The following is a 17,972-nucleotide window of genomic DNA, read 5'->3' as shown; positions in this document are numbered from 1 at the left end:
GGAGAGAAAATATTAATTTACTTATTTACTTAATTTATAAATTGTCTCAATAAACAAAGTGACTTTAGATGATATTCAGTCCATGAAAACTTAAAAAGTAAAAGAAGCAATAAGAAATATCACAAAACCATGTTAAACTGCCATGTTGGGCAGGAAAGCAACATGAATCCCGAAGAATTAAAATCAAGGTGGAGTTGGAAATCACCCTGCTCCACAGCCTGCTGAAAGAGCCAAATTTTTAGAGCTTTCTGAAATGACAGCTGGGTCAGAGCCACGTGGACTTCTGCAGGAGCTCTTCTCCCAAGGGGAGGTATGGCCAAGGAAAAGATACGTCTCCTAGATCCCTCATGATGACAGAATTTTATCAATGGGACCTACAGCAACCTTTAACCAACTCCTTGATCTAATAGGATGGGCAGATGTACATAACTGGAGGATGACATTTTTGCAGAAATTGAGGGACCCAAGGAATTGCATCCAGATGCTCTTTGGCAGCCAATGCAAAAACGTTACTCAGGTCAACCAAGTAGCCCATCACCACTTGTGGCATTCCTGTGGATTCTTCCCCCTCCTCAAAACAGCTGGAGTGGAGCCATGAATCTCCACTCTTTGGGTACAGTCACCCGGCCCATGAACAATTTAACAAAATGTTATTAACTGTCTGTTCTGAGCTGCAGCATCCTCCTTTCACTAGTGGCACAACGATGGCCAGGTAGAGTTTCATCTTCCCTCTGAGAGAAGGCAGTTGTAATTATAGCTTAAGACATTCTGCCTTCTTGCCATAATTCACTATCAGTTCATCCATTTGTTCTCACAGCTTTCCATTGTTTCTAATGTGCCCTCCCAATCTTTTTTTTTTTTTTTTTCTTTGCATATTTCATGCATACCTCATTCTATGCTTTACCCTTTTTGACACGATCTCTACAGTTTCTGATAAATGCCCTATAATTTTCTTTGGTTAAATGTCCCTCTTCCCATTTCTTATACAAGTCCCTTGCTCATTACCTGATTTTGGAAAGCTCTGTGCATGTTCACCCTGGCCTCTTTGGAGCTCTCCCAGTTTCCTAGAAGGAAGTGTTTGCAGTTGTGTATTCACAGTATCTGTTTTTTTCAGGATTCCCCCCCCCGCCCTTCCATGACACTTTTCTCCTTCAGGATTTCAAGCTAATGGAGTTGACCTCATCAGAATCCACTCTAAAGAAAGAACAATCATGGATCAGCTGGTATTTTCTACAAAGGGGAAGGGAATTCTGACCTGGTATGCACAGTTCCCAAGAACTTTGGTGGGTCATGGGAATGCCACTTCTGTTCTTTGTAGAGGAACCATAGCTCCTCATGCAAGATGACAATATCATAGCCAATATCATAGAACTGTAGAGTTAGAATGGACCCCAAAGTTGAGTTTCCCCAACCCTCTGCAGTGTCCAGTGAACCAAATCATCTTTCCATGAGATGTAACTGTCCAGCCTTTTAAAAGCCTCCAGAGATAGTGTTTCCCACAACCTCCATAAATAGACCATTCCGCTGGTCTTCAGTTCTTGCATCCAATTTTTCCTTTATATTTAAACAAAAATGAGGTGGCTGCAACTTTTACCCATTCTCTCATCCTAGTTCCCAAGGCCATGGAAAATACTTCTTGACCCTCTTCCCCATAGCTTCTCTTTATGTACCTGAGCACAGATTTCATGTTTCACATCAGTTTTCCTTTTTCCAGATTGAATATAGTCTGGCTTCACACAGCAGGTTTAATATCAGTGGCAGTTGCTGACAACATCTGTCCAATTGCCATCTTGTGCTTCTCATTCCATGTTGAACTACTTTAAATTTATTATACGAAGTTGCATGAAGGGACTAGAAGTGGAGACCTGACTGACCCTTCCCAACCTTCAAGAGAGTGAAGCATGTATGTATCTACAAAAAATATCTTGATTATTTTTTATATTGATGATATTGTTCAGGCCCTGAGCAAAGCTGAATTTCGTCCTTTTTTTGTGACCATTAAATCAGTCTCCATTCTCCTACATGCTGACAATGTTGTGATCTTGCCTGGCTGTGATGCAGCCTTCATGGATTAGCATCCTCCTTCTATTCTAAAATGTTAGAAATCCACGATATGAAAACCAAGCTGATTGTATTCACTAGGTGGCATCTTTTCTCAGTCATCTTCCTGGAAGTTGCATTCTTGAAATCTGAAACAGCTCCTAATGCAATCATCAGATATTCAATCTGCAGGAGTAACAACTGCATGCCTGCAGCAATTAATCATTTCAAAGCCAAAGTGCTAGGTGCTTTGCTGTATGGCAGAGATGTGGCAATTACAAGATTATCCATGCATTAGCAGCTGTACAATCTAAATTTATAAGATCCTCACTCCATATTCCCCACTATGTTGCTAATGCACTTCTCCAATGAGAACCTGGTGGTATCTCAGTTGAGGTTTGATTACAGTTCTGCTGGTTGAAGTATTGGCTTCAACAAATGAGAGGAGGTAAACTTCCAACTAGTTCTGACAGATGCCAGTCTTCTTGGCAGAAACCAATAAGGGATGACCTGGCTCATTGAGGGGCCTAAACACCCACCCCCTGCAATTTGTATCCATGCTGGCTTGGATGAAGTCTGGAGAAGCTCAAGCAGTGAAATCTAGAACTTGGATTACAGAACCAACACTTCCCAGCTTTGCTCCAATGAATTCACACACTCCCTTTTTACAATTCCCTAATATCTGTATCTTTTATAAGTCCCATTTATCTCACAGGAGGGCTTTCACTTGGGAAATCTGGATGTTTTCCCCTCAGCATTTCTGTTGAATAGATACAAAGATTTCTATTTGCTACAGATGGAGAAAGTAAGCATCCAATTCTTACTTTCTTACTACTGTATATTTTGCAAAAGTGGCTAGTTCAAGGAATCAATACATTCCTTGGTATATTGAGTTTTTTAGATGTCAAGAAGACATCTGAGCTTCTTCATTTTATACTTACTTTTGGAACTCTTCAAAACTGAATGTTGAAGAATGGAGGAGTGTTTGCCTTTTGGATGCTGGGAATTTTGTTACAATTGTAGTTTTTTATGGCATATAATATGGGCTACCATAAACGTGTTTTAAATAATTTAAAAAATAAATAATAATCTATTCAGACCCTTTACTGCATCAGCAGATCAGTTGATTTCTTCTTTTCATAGAATCCTAGAGTTGCAAACTACTTTATTCCAACTACAGACACCTAGTCCAACCCCCTCTCTGGGCAGGATCCACTGAAGCATTTCATATAGTTGACCATTAGTTTCTGTGTGGAGACTCCAGTGAAGGGGTACTGATAGCAGCCTGTTCTTTTCACCAGCTCATAGCTTATAGGTTTTGGGAGGATTAAAAAAAAACAAAACCCAGGAAGAGTATAATATTACTTTATTCATGTTCCAAATGATTTTTTTCTATCTCCATTTTATAAGAGGCACAGAAATTGATCTAGGTTCAGATGTGCCACAGAAATACACTATGCTTTGCTCCAGAAGGATGAAGCTTGTACATACTATATGAAAAATTGGTCCTATGAAGTTGATGAACTAATCTGAAATGGAATAGTTTGGATGCATTCTGAGTCAACTGTTTTTTTTAAAATAATTATTTCAAGGTTTATTTTATTAACACAGGTCTGAATTCAATATTTCTTGATCTCAAACTACAGGAAACACCTGAAAAATTCAACCCAAGACATTTTGGACAAGGATGGACATTATGTCACCCCAGAATAATTTCAACTACTTGTTACTGGTAAATATAAAGGTAGTCGATTATCATACTGACTGTGCTGTTTTATGTAGGAAGCTTGTTTTAATTAGGAAAGTCATGTTTTATTTTCAAAGAAAAAAGGCACAATTATTCCACGTAGCAGGATTTGGAGATCAATTGTGAGTCCCTAAATTATCTGTTTCTCATATACAACCTGAAATCTTTTGACATTCTATAACTTGGTTACTAAAGAATAACAACGTTTTGTGCTGTAGAAATAGGATCATAACAAGGTTCATCAGTCATGCTAAATCATTGTTCACTTAATAAATCATACTGTAGTTGGCTAAATTTCACAACACACTAAACTATAGAAGCATGATTTAGAAACCACTCGTCATATGGGTTAATATAATACACAGTAAGCTAGAATTAAACTCCTAACATTAGTGCCTAGTGCTGTATGAATTAGGCTGCAGCAATGCCATCTTAATGATCAAACTATATAATAAATTAATGAGAAGAGTTTGCTTTTCAATCAGCTGTGTGTACAATATTTTAACCAGGCGTATTAAGACCTAATGGCTACATTTGAATGAAGTGTGAAGCTTGGTTAGTGTAAATGTGAGTCACTGATTTTAGTATGTTAGGTGAATTCAGGCAGTTGGTTTAGTTCATAGTTGAGTATATTGCATGAAGCTAGACAATAGATCAATTCAAGAATAAAGTTAATCATGTTGGGAGAATGAAAATGGTCTTCATATACGTAGAGAAAATTCCTTATGACTCTTGTGTCTCAGCCAGTTCTCAGAGTAGTGCCAGTTGAAATGATAAAAGAGGAGGCATGGAAGGTTTTCAGATGGTCATGAGGGCATTTTGGGAGACTGTATCCTCAGATGGTTATCACTAGCTGTTGTCTCATGATTCTTTTGCTATGATATTTGTAATTATGCCTCCCATTTCCTCACAGGGTCAGATGTGTCTTTAGGGGATAAGTTAGCAAGTATTGAGCTCTTTATCTTCTTTACAAATCTTCCAGTTACCAGAAGGAGAGACCCCCCCCCCCAAAGAATCTAGAGTTGGGTTGACAACATACCCTCATTCTTATAAAATATGTCCTGTTCTTCACCACAAGACATCATAAATTATAAATCTCATTAGCACACTCTGGTTTTACAATAAATTTATGCCAGTGTGAAATTCAATCTTGGTTTGCTCAATTCAGTCTTGAGTAGAAAAGCGCAGAACTTGCATCAAATCTTTGATAGATTGGATTGCTCAGCCTGTAATGATCACCTGACAAATTCCTCCTTGTTTGACATTATTATTCTAATGTGCAATACTGGTTCCTTGCAATACATAAGTATTTGATTATGTGCCATCAAGTTGTTTTTGAATCCTAGCGACCACATAGATAGTTTTTCCCCATGACAATCTACCCCTAACCTGTTCTTTCAGTTCTCCCAGTGTTGCACTCATCACCATTGTAATACGTAACATTACATTCCCTCATTTGGTGCCTTTGGGAAAAACCTCAGCAACTTGATGAAATAAATTTTAGGTAACCTGTTCTTGCAGCATTTGGGATATTGTGCATTCTGTTTTACAAGTTGATTGGTAAGTTATATTGAGGTTTACATGCTAAGAGAAATCTATTTATTATTCAGAAAATGTCTATGCCACGCACACCTTCAAAGGCTAGGGCATCTTACAAAAATAGAAAGGTAATATTTCATTTTGTGTAATACAATGGAGAGAAATTAAAAGAAAAACAGTTGGTGTCCAAGACTTGTTAGGTGTCACTGAGTCTGGGGTCAAACCAATCCTTATTTGACTCAATGAAACTACCATAGTGGCCCTCCTACTTTTAAAGCAGCCGCATCTGTTCTGTAAGAAAGGCCTGAGGAAAACACATGTGCTTTCACTTTTCTTCTGGTGGGAGAATGTGAAGTCCATATGAGAAATGTCAAAAAAAAGAAAAGAAAAAAGATACTAAGAGTAAACTGAAAGTATTATGTTTTATTGGTACCCAAAAAGAAAGAAAGGTAAACCTTAACAAGATTACTTAGCATAGTGTTCACACACAACCTCCAGCTCTTTCATTGACCTGGTTAAGTATGTTGTGTGAACCCAGCAATAGGTTGAAGAACTTTCTGTATAGACTAAACAGAGGCAGAATATCAGATTAAGTGAATGGGCATACAGGAAACATTTACCATACTGAAGAAGTATACAGTAATTAGTTTTATGCTTTTTGTGGTGTTTTTATAAGTTTTGTGCCTCTGTAGGGAACAGCACACAGTTTGTAAGGGTGTGGATGCATGATCAACTGTACAACAGGTGCTTGATTGAGTTCTCTCACCCCTTCAGGCAGCTGGAAGCGGAAGGCCCTCAACAGGCTGGTCAGAAAGATGAAGGTCTCAATTCTTCCCAGCTGCTCTCCCACACATACCCGCTGACCTATAGATGAGACAAGGCATGTAGAAAGAGAATAACAGTCTATTCCTCAGAGTATATCCTGATCAGCAAATAAATCTGAAAAGATTTGTAAGAGCCCAAGGAGATTTCCAAGTTGAATCCTAGTATCTTCTAGCAGATTCAATTACTAGAGGTGTTTTTTCCCTTTTACTCAGTTTGTTGATACCCCACTGGGTGATGACTTGAACTCAGGTTGCACTAGTACATAATGTAACAGTACATCATTTCAAAGGCAAAGCTATACACCCCTGAAAAAACTGATCTGGCATGTTTTTCCAGAGATTGGCCTAAAAGAGGGAAGTCACTTTCTCAGTTCTCTGTCCACCAACTTATTTTACGGTGCATCAGGCTACAGCTGGATTAGAGGAAGGTGGTATGGACATGATCTATAGGAATTCCCTTTCACTGACCAAACACCTATTCTGACAGTTTTCCAATCTAGTACATTTGCTTGCTACAGCTGTCCATCTGGAGAAACATTGAGATAACACTCTGCAAAGCAGCCTTTCTTCCTGGCCTGATCAGAGTAATTGCTACTATGGTATTGGACTACCTTTGACTTCTTTTCCTCTGGGATTTAAATATTCCTGCTTAGATTATCAGTTGAGGAATGGCCTAGGACATCATATTTGCCATGATTGCCATGGATCTGCACAACTCTTCTCGGGCCCCAGTTGCTGGGTTTGGCATTTTGTTTCTATCTGAACAAGAATAAGCTTTGCATAACTCTTATTGCCATGGACAGATGTGGACTGCCATTCTGGAGGAATGGAGATCACCTTCTGCAGGGATGAAGGGCCATTCAGAGAGTGTGGCCCAGGTTTCTGATAGATCTGGATGGAGTACATTAAGGGAATTTTATGCCTTGCCTATTATGGATTCCTGGCTGATTTGTGAAATATGGAGCTGGCCCAGGCAGTTACAACCCCTTGGTTTATGATGATAGATCATTTTCAAATATCAATAGAGGCGAATATGTGTAGTTCAGAGTTGAACAATTCAAATATGTCAGATGATCAAGAAAGAAAACTGCAGATCCATTTGGATGAAACTGGACCCATTTCAGCTGGGGCTTTATCCAGTCTATGCTACTGAATCTATTTTGCCAGAAATTGGATGTGGGGAGGGCTAATTCTCCTGTCTCCCTCAGCTGCTTTCACTCCATTGACCATGGTACCCTTCTGGGCCATCTGTTGGTTTTGTTCTTTGGGGGCACCGTGGTTCAAGCTTGTCCTGCTGGATTATACCCAGAAGGTGATTCTGGGAGATTACTATTTGATTGGTTCGTTGATGGTGGGACAAGTGAGCAATATGCGGGAGTGTAGTAACGCCAGTATGTGATGACCTCCATGTCTAGGGCTCCCTACCACCCAACTCCAAGGAAATAACCAGTATCCTTGAATGTTGCTTCATCTTGATAACCAGTTGGCTGAAGGAAAAGAAGCTGACAAAAAAGCTGGACTTGGGGACCGAGGTGGAATTTGTTTTGGATGGGACTTAACTCTCCCAGAAAGAGCAGGTTTGGAGTTTGGGAGTGCTTGTTAACCCCCAGGTGTTAGTAAATTTATAAGTCATATTTGCTACAATATAGAAGTGCTTTTCTGCTGCTAAGCAAGGTAGAAACTCAGTTGGATTTCTAGCTCTCTCTACTTACAAGCCCTTCAGCTGCCTTTTAGTCACTTGGGGAAATGCTTGTCAGAGTTTGGGGCTAGGCAGATAGTGGTTTTTTTCTGTATGTCTATGGGAAGGCAGAAGACTCAAACAGGGGAGAGGGAAAGGCAGTTAGATGCTTCCTGCAGGGATGCTTGCAAAGATTGGTGACAAGAAATGCTGATGGCACAGAACTAGTGGGAGGAAAAGAGCCATCATTAAGACATGGAGGAATTGGGAAGGCTGAAAGTGTATCTGAGAGTTTTGTGTATCTTTGCCAATGGTCCCTAGTAGAAGCCATCAGAACCCATTTTAAAAAACCCAACTTAGGTCTGCACAAGTAATTTGCAGGATCACAGAAAGTTCTCCAGTGCGAAAACTCAGCTAACTAGAATTCTATGTGGCTTCTAGGCTATGGAATGCTTTCCCCCAAGGAAGTATTTTTCACCCCTTCATTCCAAATGTTTAAAAAATGGGGAAAAAAAGTCTATTTCTTGGCAACTTTTAACTGTTGATTTCAATGATTTTGCTTTTACTTTTTAGTTTGATATGACGTTTTTCAAATTCTGCATGCCACCTTGAGTGTTTGAGTGGCACTGGGTTGTCCATCACTTCCTATAGATGTGCCCTCTCTACAATCTTTCAGGTACTGTGTTTATCCTTATTTTTGGATGTGTTTTTCTTATCATGGGCCATATGGTGAGGTTGGAAGAATGGCAAATGAGGGAATGACTTTTAGATTCTTGGTATACTGGCTCAATTCCTTCCTGTTGTAGCTGGGTTGGCTATGGAGGAATGCAAGGAGGGGAATATTATGATGCAGTGGCAAGTGGTGGGGGCAATGGGATGTGATGGGATTTCCGGAACTGTGCAGGACAGAAGATAGCAAGAGTCATCAGTTTTCATATCTATCATAATTGAAACTGTGCCTTTTATGCCCTTTGCTACATGCACCGTCAATGGAGAAGGATTCATTGGTATACATGCAGTACCAGGCAGGACTGGAAACACTGCGGTGATGGAGGATTTATGGTTCTAGATGCATTCATTAAAATGACAGAGCTTAATCCACCTAGAACCATAACTGTGATCCAGATTTGTCAGTAAGAAGCTATAACTTGGTCAGCATTCTTTGGATTTAGCTAAAAATTATCTTCCAAACAAAAAAGATAATAGCACAATCTTGTACATATCTGACAAAACTCTACAGTGTAAGATTGCAATCTAAATATAACTAGAATTCCTTTGTACTTGAAGGTTTACTGCCTAACGGGAACTCCAAACTCTCTTAGTTTTGAAACTAGAAAGAATACAGATTCCCTGGTTTCATATTCAGACCATGATGACCTCAGAACTACCCAGGGGTGGTGCTGGTGGGAATCTATAAGGTATAAGCTGCTTTGGACTCATGGATTTACCTATTCCGAATGCCAGAAACTGTTCCCGGGTGATGAACTTCCCTTCCTTGTCTAAAAAGTGATTGGGGTTGAATTCTTCAGGTGTCTCCCATTGTTCAGGATCAAAAAGGACAGAGCGCAGGTCTGGGATAATTAAGGTCCCCTGTAAAGAAAGAGATGACTAAACAGAGCAGTTTCATAACATAAAGAGGCAAAAACGTTCAAACAATGTTGATGAAACATTTGTTCATAGCTTGCCTTTATGGAGCCACATTTGTTCATTCCCAAAGCAGTTTCTCACAGCAGTGGCTGCTTAAAAGCTTGGCTTCCTTTCTCCCCTTCCTTCCATTGAAAGAAAGGGCTGGGTCCATAATTCTTTTTCACTCCAGGTTGTCCCAAGAAGGGGACATATCAGTGAAGAAACATGGCCACTCATGACTACAATTCTGAACTTAAGTTCAGCCCTTAATTTCTTATCATCTTCCTAGAATAAATGTAAAACATTTAGAGTTCCCGCTTTAAAAACTGGTAGGTGTTTGAATTTAGACCCATAACCCCCCACTCACCCCCAAACAGTATTCTATTCTTGCGCATTTGGTTTTGCACAAGTACGCTGGCAGTTCCTGAGCAGACAGCCTCTGTCCAAGGGCCACCTGGTGGTTTTCCTTCCATGCTGGACTCCTGGAGTGCAGCCTGAACAAGTTTCTTTACCTTTGGGATGTGGTAACCCCTCATCTTCACATCCTTTGTACTTTGCCTGGGAGCCCCAAATAGCATGACATATTTTATACGCTGCATTTCATGAATCACAGCATTGGTGTAGGGCAGTTTCTTCCGATCTTGATAGGAAATTGACCCCGAGAAGCCAAACACATCTTCAATCTCCTTCTGGACTTTCTCTAGAAAAAAAAATGATGGAAATAGAAGCTTCATTTTCAATATTGTATTTCACCTATTTATTTATTTCCCAGTTTTAATCCTCAGTAGTACTTTAGGGTATAGAATAGCCTTCTGAGCATCAAATGTACTCCCATCCTCCTTTTGAGTATCATGAAGGAATGCAGATTTAAAATGTGTTTCGTGGGCTCTGATTTGATCCAGTCCAAACTGATTCAGAATATTGATGCAAATTGTTGATTTAGTTGAATGATTCCATTGAATCTCCTTCAGAGAAGTCAGTCTCCAGAATTCAGTCACAGCCACTTTGGAAGTCTGATTTATTTTAAAAAATCAATAATTTCTTCACATAATTTAAGCTGAAAACAAGTACCAAATCTGAAAAGATTGGTGGATTTCTGCATTTAAAGTGTGTTAAATGTTCATTTCCAGTTCTTAGTTCATCACTCAAGATTTTATTGGGGATACCAAAGAAGGGTCTCTGTATGTACATTCTTTGCTTCCCTTTAATCCTGCTATGCTCATGTTCCTCATTATACGTTCAAGAATCCACATAGGAAAATTATTATGAAGAATAGAGTTAGTTTATCATTCAATAGCCATTAATATTTTAAAGACTTTCAAATAATTCCTGTGTGTTTTAGAGCCTGAGAGTGACCCCTGTTACCCTGACCAGATTTCTCTCACCTTGGATGTGGGGATGATTTGCCAAGAGGAGCAGTGCCCACATCAGAGTAGCAAAGGTTGTGTCTGTTCCAGCAATAAAGAAATCAAAAACACACTGAGCCAGGTTCTCTTCATTGTAGGTCGAGCTGGGGTCATTCCTGCTCTGATGTTTAAAATGGGAAATGAAAATCACAATGAATTCTATGCAGCTTTCCCGTAGTTATTATTGCTTCTGTGTCGCAAGTCATGAGAATAACTATATTCCTGACAGATATAGAGGACAATCAATGCATTGGAGTAATAATTAGAGTGGTATATTCAGAGTGAGTAAGACACTGTCTTAAAGTAGACCAGACCAAAGAGATTCAGTGGTTCAGCTTTAGACGTAAGCATCATGCACAGTGATGCAATGAGTAGCTTGTTCTTCAGCCAGCTTGTTGCAGAACCTGATGATGTTTACCAGTGGTCTACAGCTTCTAATTTGGCATGCTAAACCTGGATCTTATCTGGAGGTACGCCAGTGACCATAATAGCAGTAGACTGCTTTCTAGTATGGGGTCCCTCCCCCATGTGCCACCTGGGGGATGCACTGCTCAGCTCTCATGAACCATCTGGCAGCTGTTTGAAGAAGTCTCACTTGCCATCTGCAAGCTGAAAAACAACCAAGGAATTGGCCTGAATGACATCCCAGCTGAAATATGGAAGCTACCTGAATCACAGGGAGCAGAATGGCTTACAAGAGTGTTCAACAAAATTGTAGAAGAAAATGAACTTGCCACAACAATACAACACTCCCAATCTAGAAAGGCAAAAGCGATGTACGTCACTGCTCAAACTACAGATTTGATCTGGCTATTTCTGACAATTTCTGAATGCATACTAGATTCTTCTGATACATCACCAACCTTTCACCAAACCACTGCAATTTCATGAAGAACTGTGCAACAACTGACACAATACATGCCACCTGCCTATTGATGGAGAAGCACCATGAGAAATGAACAACCATACATATGCTACTCACTGACCTAGAAAAAGCATTTGATCAAGGACCACATGAGCTCATCTGTCTATCACTTAAATTATACAATGTTTCTGCTGGGTTCAACTACTGTACCCCAATGTTATCAGCTCAGTAAGAAGTGCTACTGGATGCTCAAGCATCTTTCCCATCAACAAAGAGACCATCTCTCAACATTGCCCTTTCTTCTCTGTTTGGACACCAACCAGAAACCTATAATCACAACACTCAGCTGTTATATGCTGAGGATATCATGATAGACAGTGAAACATGAAGCAGCCTTGGACAATTGAGACAAAGGTGGAAAATGTGTCTAACTGCTTTAGGAATAAGGGTCAATACTAAGAGTGTATAACCTGAATGTGGTGACCAGACCAATGGGATACTCAAGACTCTTGGTATCAAATTAAGCAAAGCGACACAGTTCAAATACCTGTGGTCATACGTGACTATTGATTGTGACACACTACTGGACTACCATGCCTTGTGGCTGAAGAGACACTGCAGACCATGTGAAATGGTGAGCAGAGTGCAAAGTAACTTCACATTGATCAAAGTTGCTTTTAAAAAATCATTCTGGGTCTTTTTCTGAAAATATTGGAGGGGAGGACTTTTTTTCCATATTTCAAAATATTTTACATTTATTCTTACGGTCAAGGCTATGAAAATATCTGTCCTTCTCCAATCATTTCTTGGAGTGAGTCAAGTATGAATTAATCAAAAGTCCCTAACTTGTTAATTCTTTGTCGTCTTAACAAAACTTCTTTAGAAAAGGGGAAAGGAGTGGTAGGCAAACATGAGAACATGACAAATGAAAGCCACTGATTTCTGCCTCCCGCCACAAAGAACCTTCCATGTCTAAAGAGAGCAGAGTTACAATACAGCTCTTATTCAGAAGCAACCTGAATTTGCCATGGGGTAAATTCAGAATGGGAGCTGAATGAAAAAGAAAAAAAAATCCAAGATGAAGGGACATGGTATCAGTAGCTCTTCCTGTTTATGTATAGCAAGGAATGTAATAATTCCTTGCCCCTGTATTGAAGTACAAGAAACCCATACCTTCTCCATCTGAAGAAGATAGTGATCAATGAAATCTTGTGGCTTATGCCGAGAGTGGAATTCCTTGTGTTTCTCTATTTCCTCCCTTACAAAGGAAAGGATCAATTCTGCAGAAACCAAGGCCTCCTTGTGAGGCCCTGGGAGGTAATCCATTAACCTTGGGAACAATTTATACACCTAATAGAAAAGGAAGAGGAAAAGTTATTTATTTATTTCCCACCAGAATTATAGAAGACTCTCAGCTGCTCACAGTAACAGATAGCACTTAATAGTCAAACACAAATATTATAATCAAACACAAATATTAAAACATGGCAAACAATTCACAGTGTCCCACTCCAAAAGCCCCCCAGAAAAACTCTGTTTCCGACCTCTTCTAGAAAGCAGATAATGTTGGAAGCAGATGCATTATTATAAACAATAATCTTATTGTCTACAGGAGCCTTCATAAAAATGCTCAGCTGTGGGTAAATGAGCTATGAATTAATACATTTGCCCAACTAGTTTCACATTGCAGACTAAATAATACATTAACTACATGGGTTGGATTTTCACAGTGTGCTACTCTGTGGTCTAGAACGCTTGAGTTGGCACCTCAGGATAATTTTTTGGATCAAAAATGGGCATCGCCAATCAAAGAGATTCAGATGACCCCAATCCTGTTAGGGTTTCACAAGGCATTGAAGACCTGACTGCTTCCAAAAAAATATTGGGACAGGTGGGTAGATGAACTCTGTTATTATTGATAGCCAGTGGGGTCATTGTTTATCCTTAGGTGTTGGGGGTTATGTCTGGTGGGTTTGTGTGTTTTAATCTTGTAAAACACCCAGAGACGTTTGTGTGAGATGGGGGGGGGCTACATAAATCAGGTGGATGGATGGATGGATGGATGGATGGATGGATGGATGGATGGATGGATAGATTCATTTCAGATTTGTACTGATTCCTTTCCCCAAGTATGATCGGATAGATGGCAGATTTAAACTCTTGGCCAACTAAATGAAAGCACAATTCTCTATTTCACAGTGTAATCCAAGCGGGCTTTTCTTCAGCCTTCCCATCCTTCCACCAGTTGAATGCTGCAATCATTACTGGGGATTAAGCCTTTCTCAGGCAGCTCAGCATCACCTGAATGAGGTGCTTTGCATAGCATAAACATGTGATTCTCCTCAACAAGGTGAACAGGTGATATGATGGACCTCTGTGAGGTGCTCTGTTTTCTAGAATCCAGAAAAAAGATTTAGATTCAGGGGACAATTTGGCAAGGGTGTCACTGTCATATTCCAGGACTAGACTTGATCGACACATCCTTGGAGCATAGGGCTGATTTATGGGTTGACTAATAGAGTCACAGTACAGATTCATGGAGAAGAGGACTGCTTAGTGCTATTCCAAGATACTATGTAGAGTGATAGTTCCAATACAGACCCACCCAGAGTTGTGTGAGTGGAAAGGGAAGGCAGTGTCTGTGTATGTAAATACCTAACTAAAAAAATGGGCAGATCTGGGACCTAGTATATCTTGACTTCAGCCAAGTGTTTAACCAAGTTTCACATGAGATCATAATGGAGAAGATGGTGAAATGTGGGTTGGACATTGGTACAGAGCTGACTGAGGTGACATTCTTACATACAGGTAGGAAAAATCAAAGGTATATATATCATTGTTCCTCTTTATTCCTCATTCTTCAGACTCCACTAGAGTATTGCATCTAGTTTTCTACACTGTCCTTGAGGAACAAGATTTAGAAATTGAAGTGTATTTGGGGGAGAGCAGCTAAGATGACAAGGGACGTGGAAGGAAAAGAGTCCCCCATTGTGGGGAGATGGGCGGGGACAAGTCTATTAAATAAATAAATAAATAAATAAATAAATAAATACGTAAAAGGAACCATTGGAAGAAGGAGCTATGTTTAACCTGGAGAAAGAAAGACTCCAAGGGAACAGGATCGCTGCCCTCATGTATTTGAAGGAGTGTCACATAGAAGAGAAGCAGGATGGTTCAGAGTTGTTCCAGAAGACAGGACAGAAACAATAGGTGTATATTATAAGGAAGCAAATGTTGGTTGGGTGTCAGGAAAAAAATGGTGAGAACCTTTCAGTGATGGACTGACCAAGGTGGTGATGGACCATATTTTGCTAGAGGTGTGTAAATATGGGGTAGATGGCTGTCTGCTGGTGATACTGAAATGATGGATTCTTGCACTGGGGAGAACCACCATGAGTTCTAGTCCTGACTCAGGCACTAAGTTAACTGGGTGACCTTGGGCCAGTCCCTCTCTCTCAGCACTAGGAAGAGGGCACTTCCAAAACATCTTGCCAAGAAAACTGCAGAGATTTGTCCAGGCAGTCCCGAGGAGTCAAGACTGACATGAAGGCACACACATGTACTGGGGAGAACTGTACACTAGATGATTTCCAAGCTTCTTCCATGCCTTGCATTCTATGATTCCATGAAAATATTGGAAGAAACATAAGTTTTGGGGGTTCTTTGTCTCTTTAGTTGAAAGCATGACTCACCATATGGAAAGTGTTACCAGTGAATTTCAGAAGAATGTTCAGGGCTGAAATTAGCTTCTGGAAGTTTTCATCTTCAGGAGCAAACTGATGTCCAAAACTCAAAGCACAAATGACATTAGAAACTGAATTTATTACTGGAAATGAAGGGTCAAATGGCTCTCCTGCAAATGAAGATACTTTATAATTAATTCAGCCTCTCGTGTTCACCTGTTAATAGTAAAGAACAGGACTTCTAAGGAGATGAGGGAAGAGAATTGGGAACTCTGTCAATGTTTTTAAAAGTTAAAACTGCAATCACACATCTCTTTTTCATTTGAAACTAGACAACCCGTGACCCATTGGGTCATTGTTTCAGAGATATTTCCTTAACTAAACAGAGAAACAGAATGACCAACAGCAAAAAAGTAGTGGGACTCTGAGTGACTTGCGATTTGCTGCCAGATTCCCCATTGGATTTGCTTGAGGGAAGCTGGCAGGGTGCGTCAGAAATCTTCCGTCCCCCTCCATCCCTTTACATATAGGCTTGTACCATTTGCCCTCCCCTCAAAACCCTCAGAAGAGTGCCTGTGAAGCTGCCTCCTCCTCCCGATCCTTTTCCTCCTCCTCCTCAGCTGATCCACAGAACTGCCTGCCACTTTGCTGAGGGGAGATGGAAGGAAGGGAGCTGCAGACTGCAAGGAAAACTCCACCCCACTTTCCATTCCAGTGTGTCCCCAAGGGGCCCTTCCTTTGAGGGAGGAAGAGCACTGACCTGTCGACCGCCAACAGCACCTTGCCAGCAGGCATCTGACTAACTCCCTTATTTCAAATTTCAGCCTCAGTTCCAAAGCAGCCAACTGCCACTTGCCTGTTGGGCCTTGCTGCCAGCTGATTGGGTGGAGGGGACAGACAGAGGCAGGGAAGAGGTTGTGGATACACCCATGACAATCATGTGACCTGGGGTGACAATGGTGGTGCAGCACCACAGCAGTACTGAGGCGGCCACAAATTTCCTCAATTTCAATTAAAGGGAAGTCATAGGTGCTGGATTTTGGATGCATTCTGTAAGTTAGCCCATTTGAGTTTGTTGTTGTTCAGTCGTTACGTCATGTCCGACTCTTCGTGACTCCATGAACCATATTGCGCCAGGCCTTCCTGTTCTTCACTGCCTCCCTGAGTTTGCTCAGTTTCATGCTCATTGCTTCAGTGATGCTATCTAACCATCTCATCCTCTGCTGTCCTCTTCTCCTTTTGCCTTCAAACTTTCCCAGCATCAGGATCTTTTCCAAAGAGTCTTCTCTTCGCATTAAGTGACCAAAGTATCTGAGCTTGAGCTTCATTATCCTTCCTTCCAATGAGCAATCAGGGTTGATTTCCTTTAAGATTGACTGGTTTGACCTCCTAGCAGTCCAGGGAACTCTTAAGAGTCTTCTCCAGCACCACAGTTCAAAGGCATCAATTCTTCGGCGCTCGGCCTTTTTTATGGTCCAGCTCTCACAGCCATACATTACTACTGGAAAAACCATAGCTTTGACTATGCGGATCTTTGTTGGCAAGGTGACGTCTCTGCTTTTTAATATGCTATCTAGGCTTGCCATAGCTTTCCTCCCAAGGAGCAAGCGTCTTTTAATTTCATGGCTGCAGTCTCCATCTGCGGTGATCTTGGAGCCCAAATAAATGAAGTCTGTTACTGCTTCCATTTCTACCCCTTCTATTTGCCAGGAATTGATGGGTCCAGATGCCATGATCTTAGTTTTTTTAATGTTGAGTTTCAAGCCAGCTTTCGCACTCTCCTCTTTCACCCTCATCAAGAGGCTCTTTAGTTCTTCTTCACTTTCTGCCATTAGGGTGGCATCATCTGCATATCTGAGGTTGTTGATGTTTCTCCCTGCAGTCTTAATTCCGGCTTGTGATTCTTCCAGCCTGGCATTTCTCATGATGTACTCTGCATATAGGTTAAATAAGCAGGGTGACAATATACAGCCTTGTCGTACTCCTTTCCCTATTTGGAACCAATTGGTTGTTCCATGACCAGTTCTAACTGTTGCTTCTTGGCCCGCATACAGATTTCTCAGGAGGCAGGTAAGATGGTCTGGTACCCCTATCTCTTTAAGAATTTGCCACAGCCATTTGAGGTACCTTGGTTCAAAAATTGTTGCCCTAAGATGCACCATTTTGCCCATTTGAAGGTTACAGACATGAGAGTTTTAGTAGGATATAGAGTGTAAAAGACTTCTGCAGAGAGGGACTTGAGCCACTGTCATTACCCCAAATTTCATACCTCTTGTTTGTGTGAAAATCTCTACCAGCGTCTGAGCTCCTTCTTCTATCTGATGCTCAATGCTTTTTTTCCCCAGGCCCAGCTTCTGCAAAGCAGTGATGCCGATGTGTCGCTGCTGTTTCCAGGTGTGGCCATTTGAAAGAACAATTCCTGAGGGCATCAGCAGATAGTGATAAATTATTTCAGATAACATTCATGTTAAAATACAGTTAGGTCTAGTTTGTGCTGAAAAATATCTCTGGATTTCAGGTGGGAATACCAAACCCTTGTGACACATTGCAATTTTGTAAGATTC

The 17,972-nt window shown here is 40.7% G+C and overlaps 1 protein-coding gene across 1 annotated transcript in view; it reads right to left on the bottom strand.

Annotated features, from left to right (window-relative positions):
- Positions 1-5,975: 5,975 nt before the first annotated feature.
- Positions 5,976-17,972, bottom strand: part of LOC148213514 (cytochrome P450 2J5-like) — a 32,086-nt gene continuing 20,089 nt past the window's right edge. The window contains exons 3-9 of the mRNA XM_088132214.1: positions 17,678-17,827; positions 15,418-15,578; positions 12,899-13,075; positions 10,840-10,981; positions 9,967-10,154; positions 9,277-9,418; positions 5,976-6,190 (exon numbers count right to left, since the gene is read on the bottom strand). Of these exons, the coding sequence (XP_087988340.1) occupies positions 5,976-6,190; positions 9,277-9,418; positions 9,967-10,154; positions 10,840-10,981; positions 12,899-13,075; positions 15,418-15,578; positions 17,678-17,827 (1,175 nt within the window). The remainder of the gene's footprint in view (positions 6,191-9,276; positions 9,419-9,966; positions 10,155-10,839; positions 10,982-12,898; positions 13,076-15,417; positions 15,579-17,677; positions 17,828-17,972) is intronic.

Source organism: Python bivittatus, unplaced genomic scaffold (assembly GCF_059951505.1).
Source record: "Python bivittatus isolate LINGU-HERP-01145 unplaced genomic scaffold, Pbiv_v1 ctg000980_np1212, whole genome shotgun sequence".
Taxonomy (NCBI): Eukaryota; Metazoa; Chordata; class Lepidosauria; order Squamata; family Pythonidae; genus Python; species Python bivittatus.
This window is presented reverse-complemented; position numbering and strand designations above follow the sequence as displayed.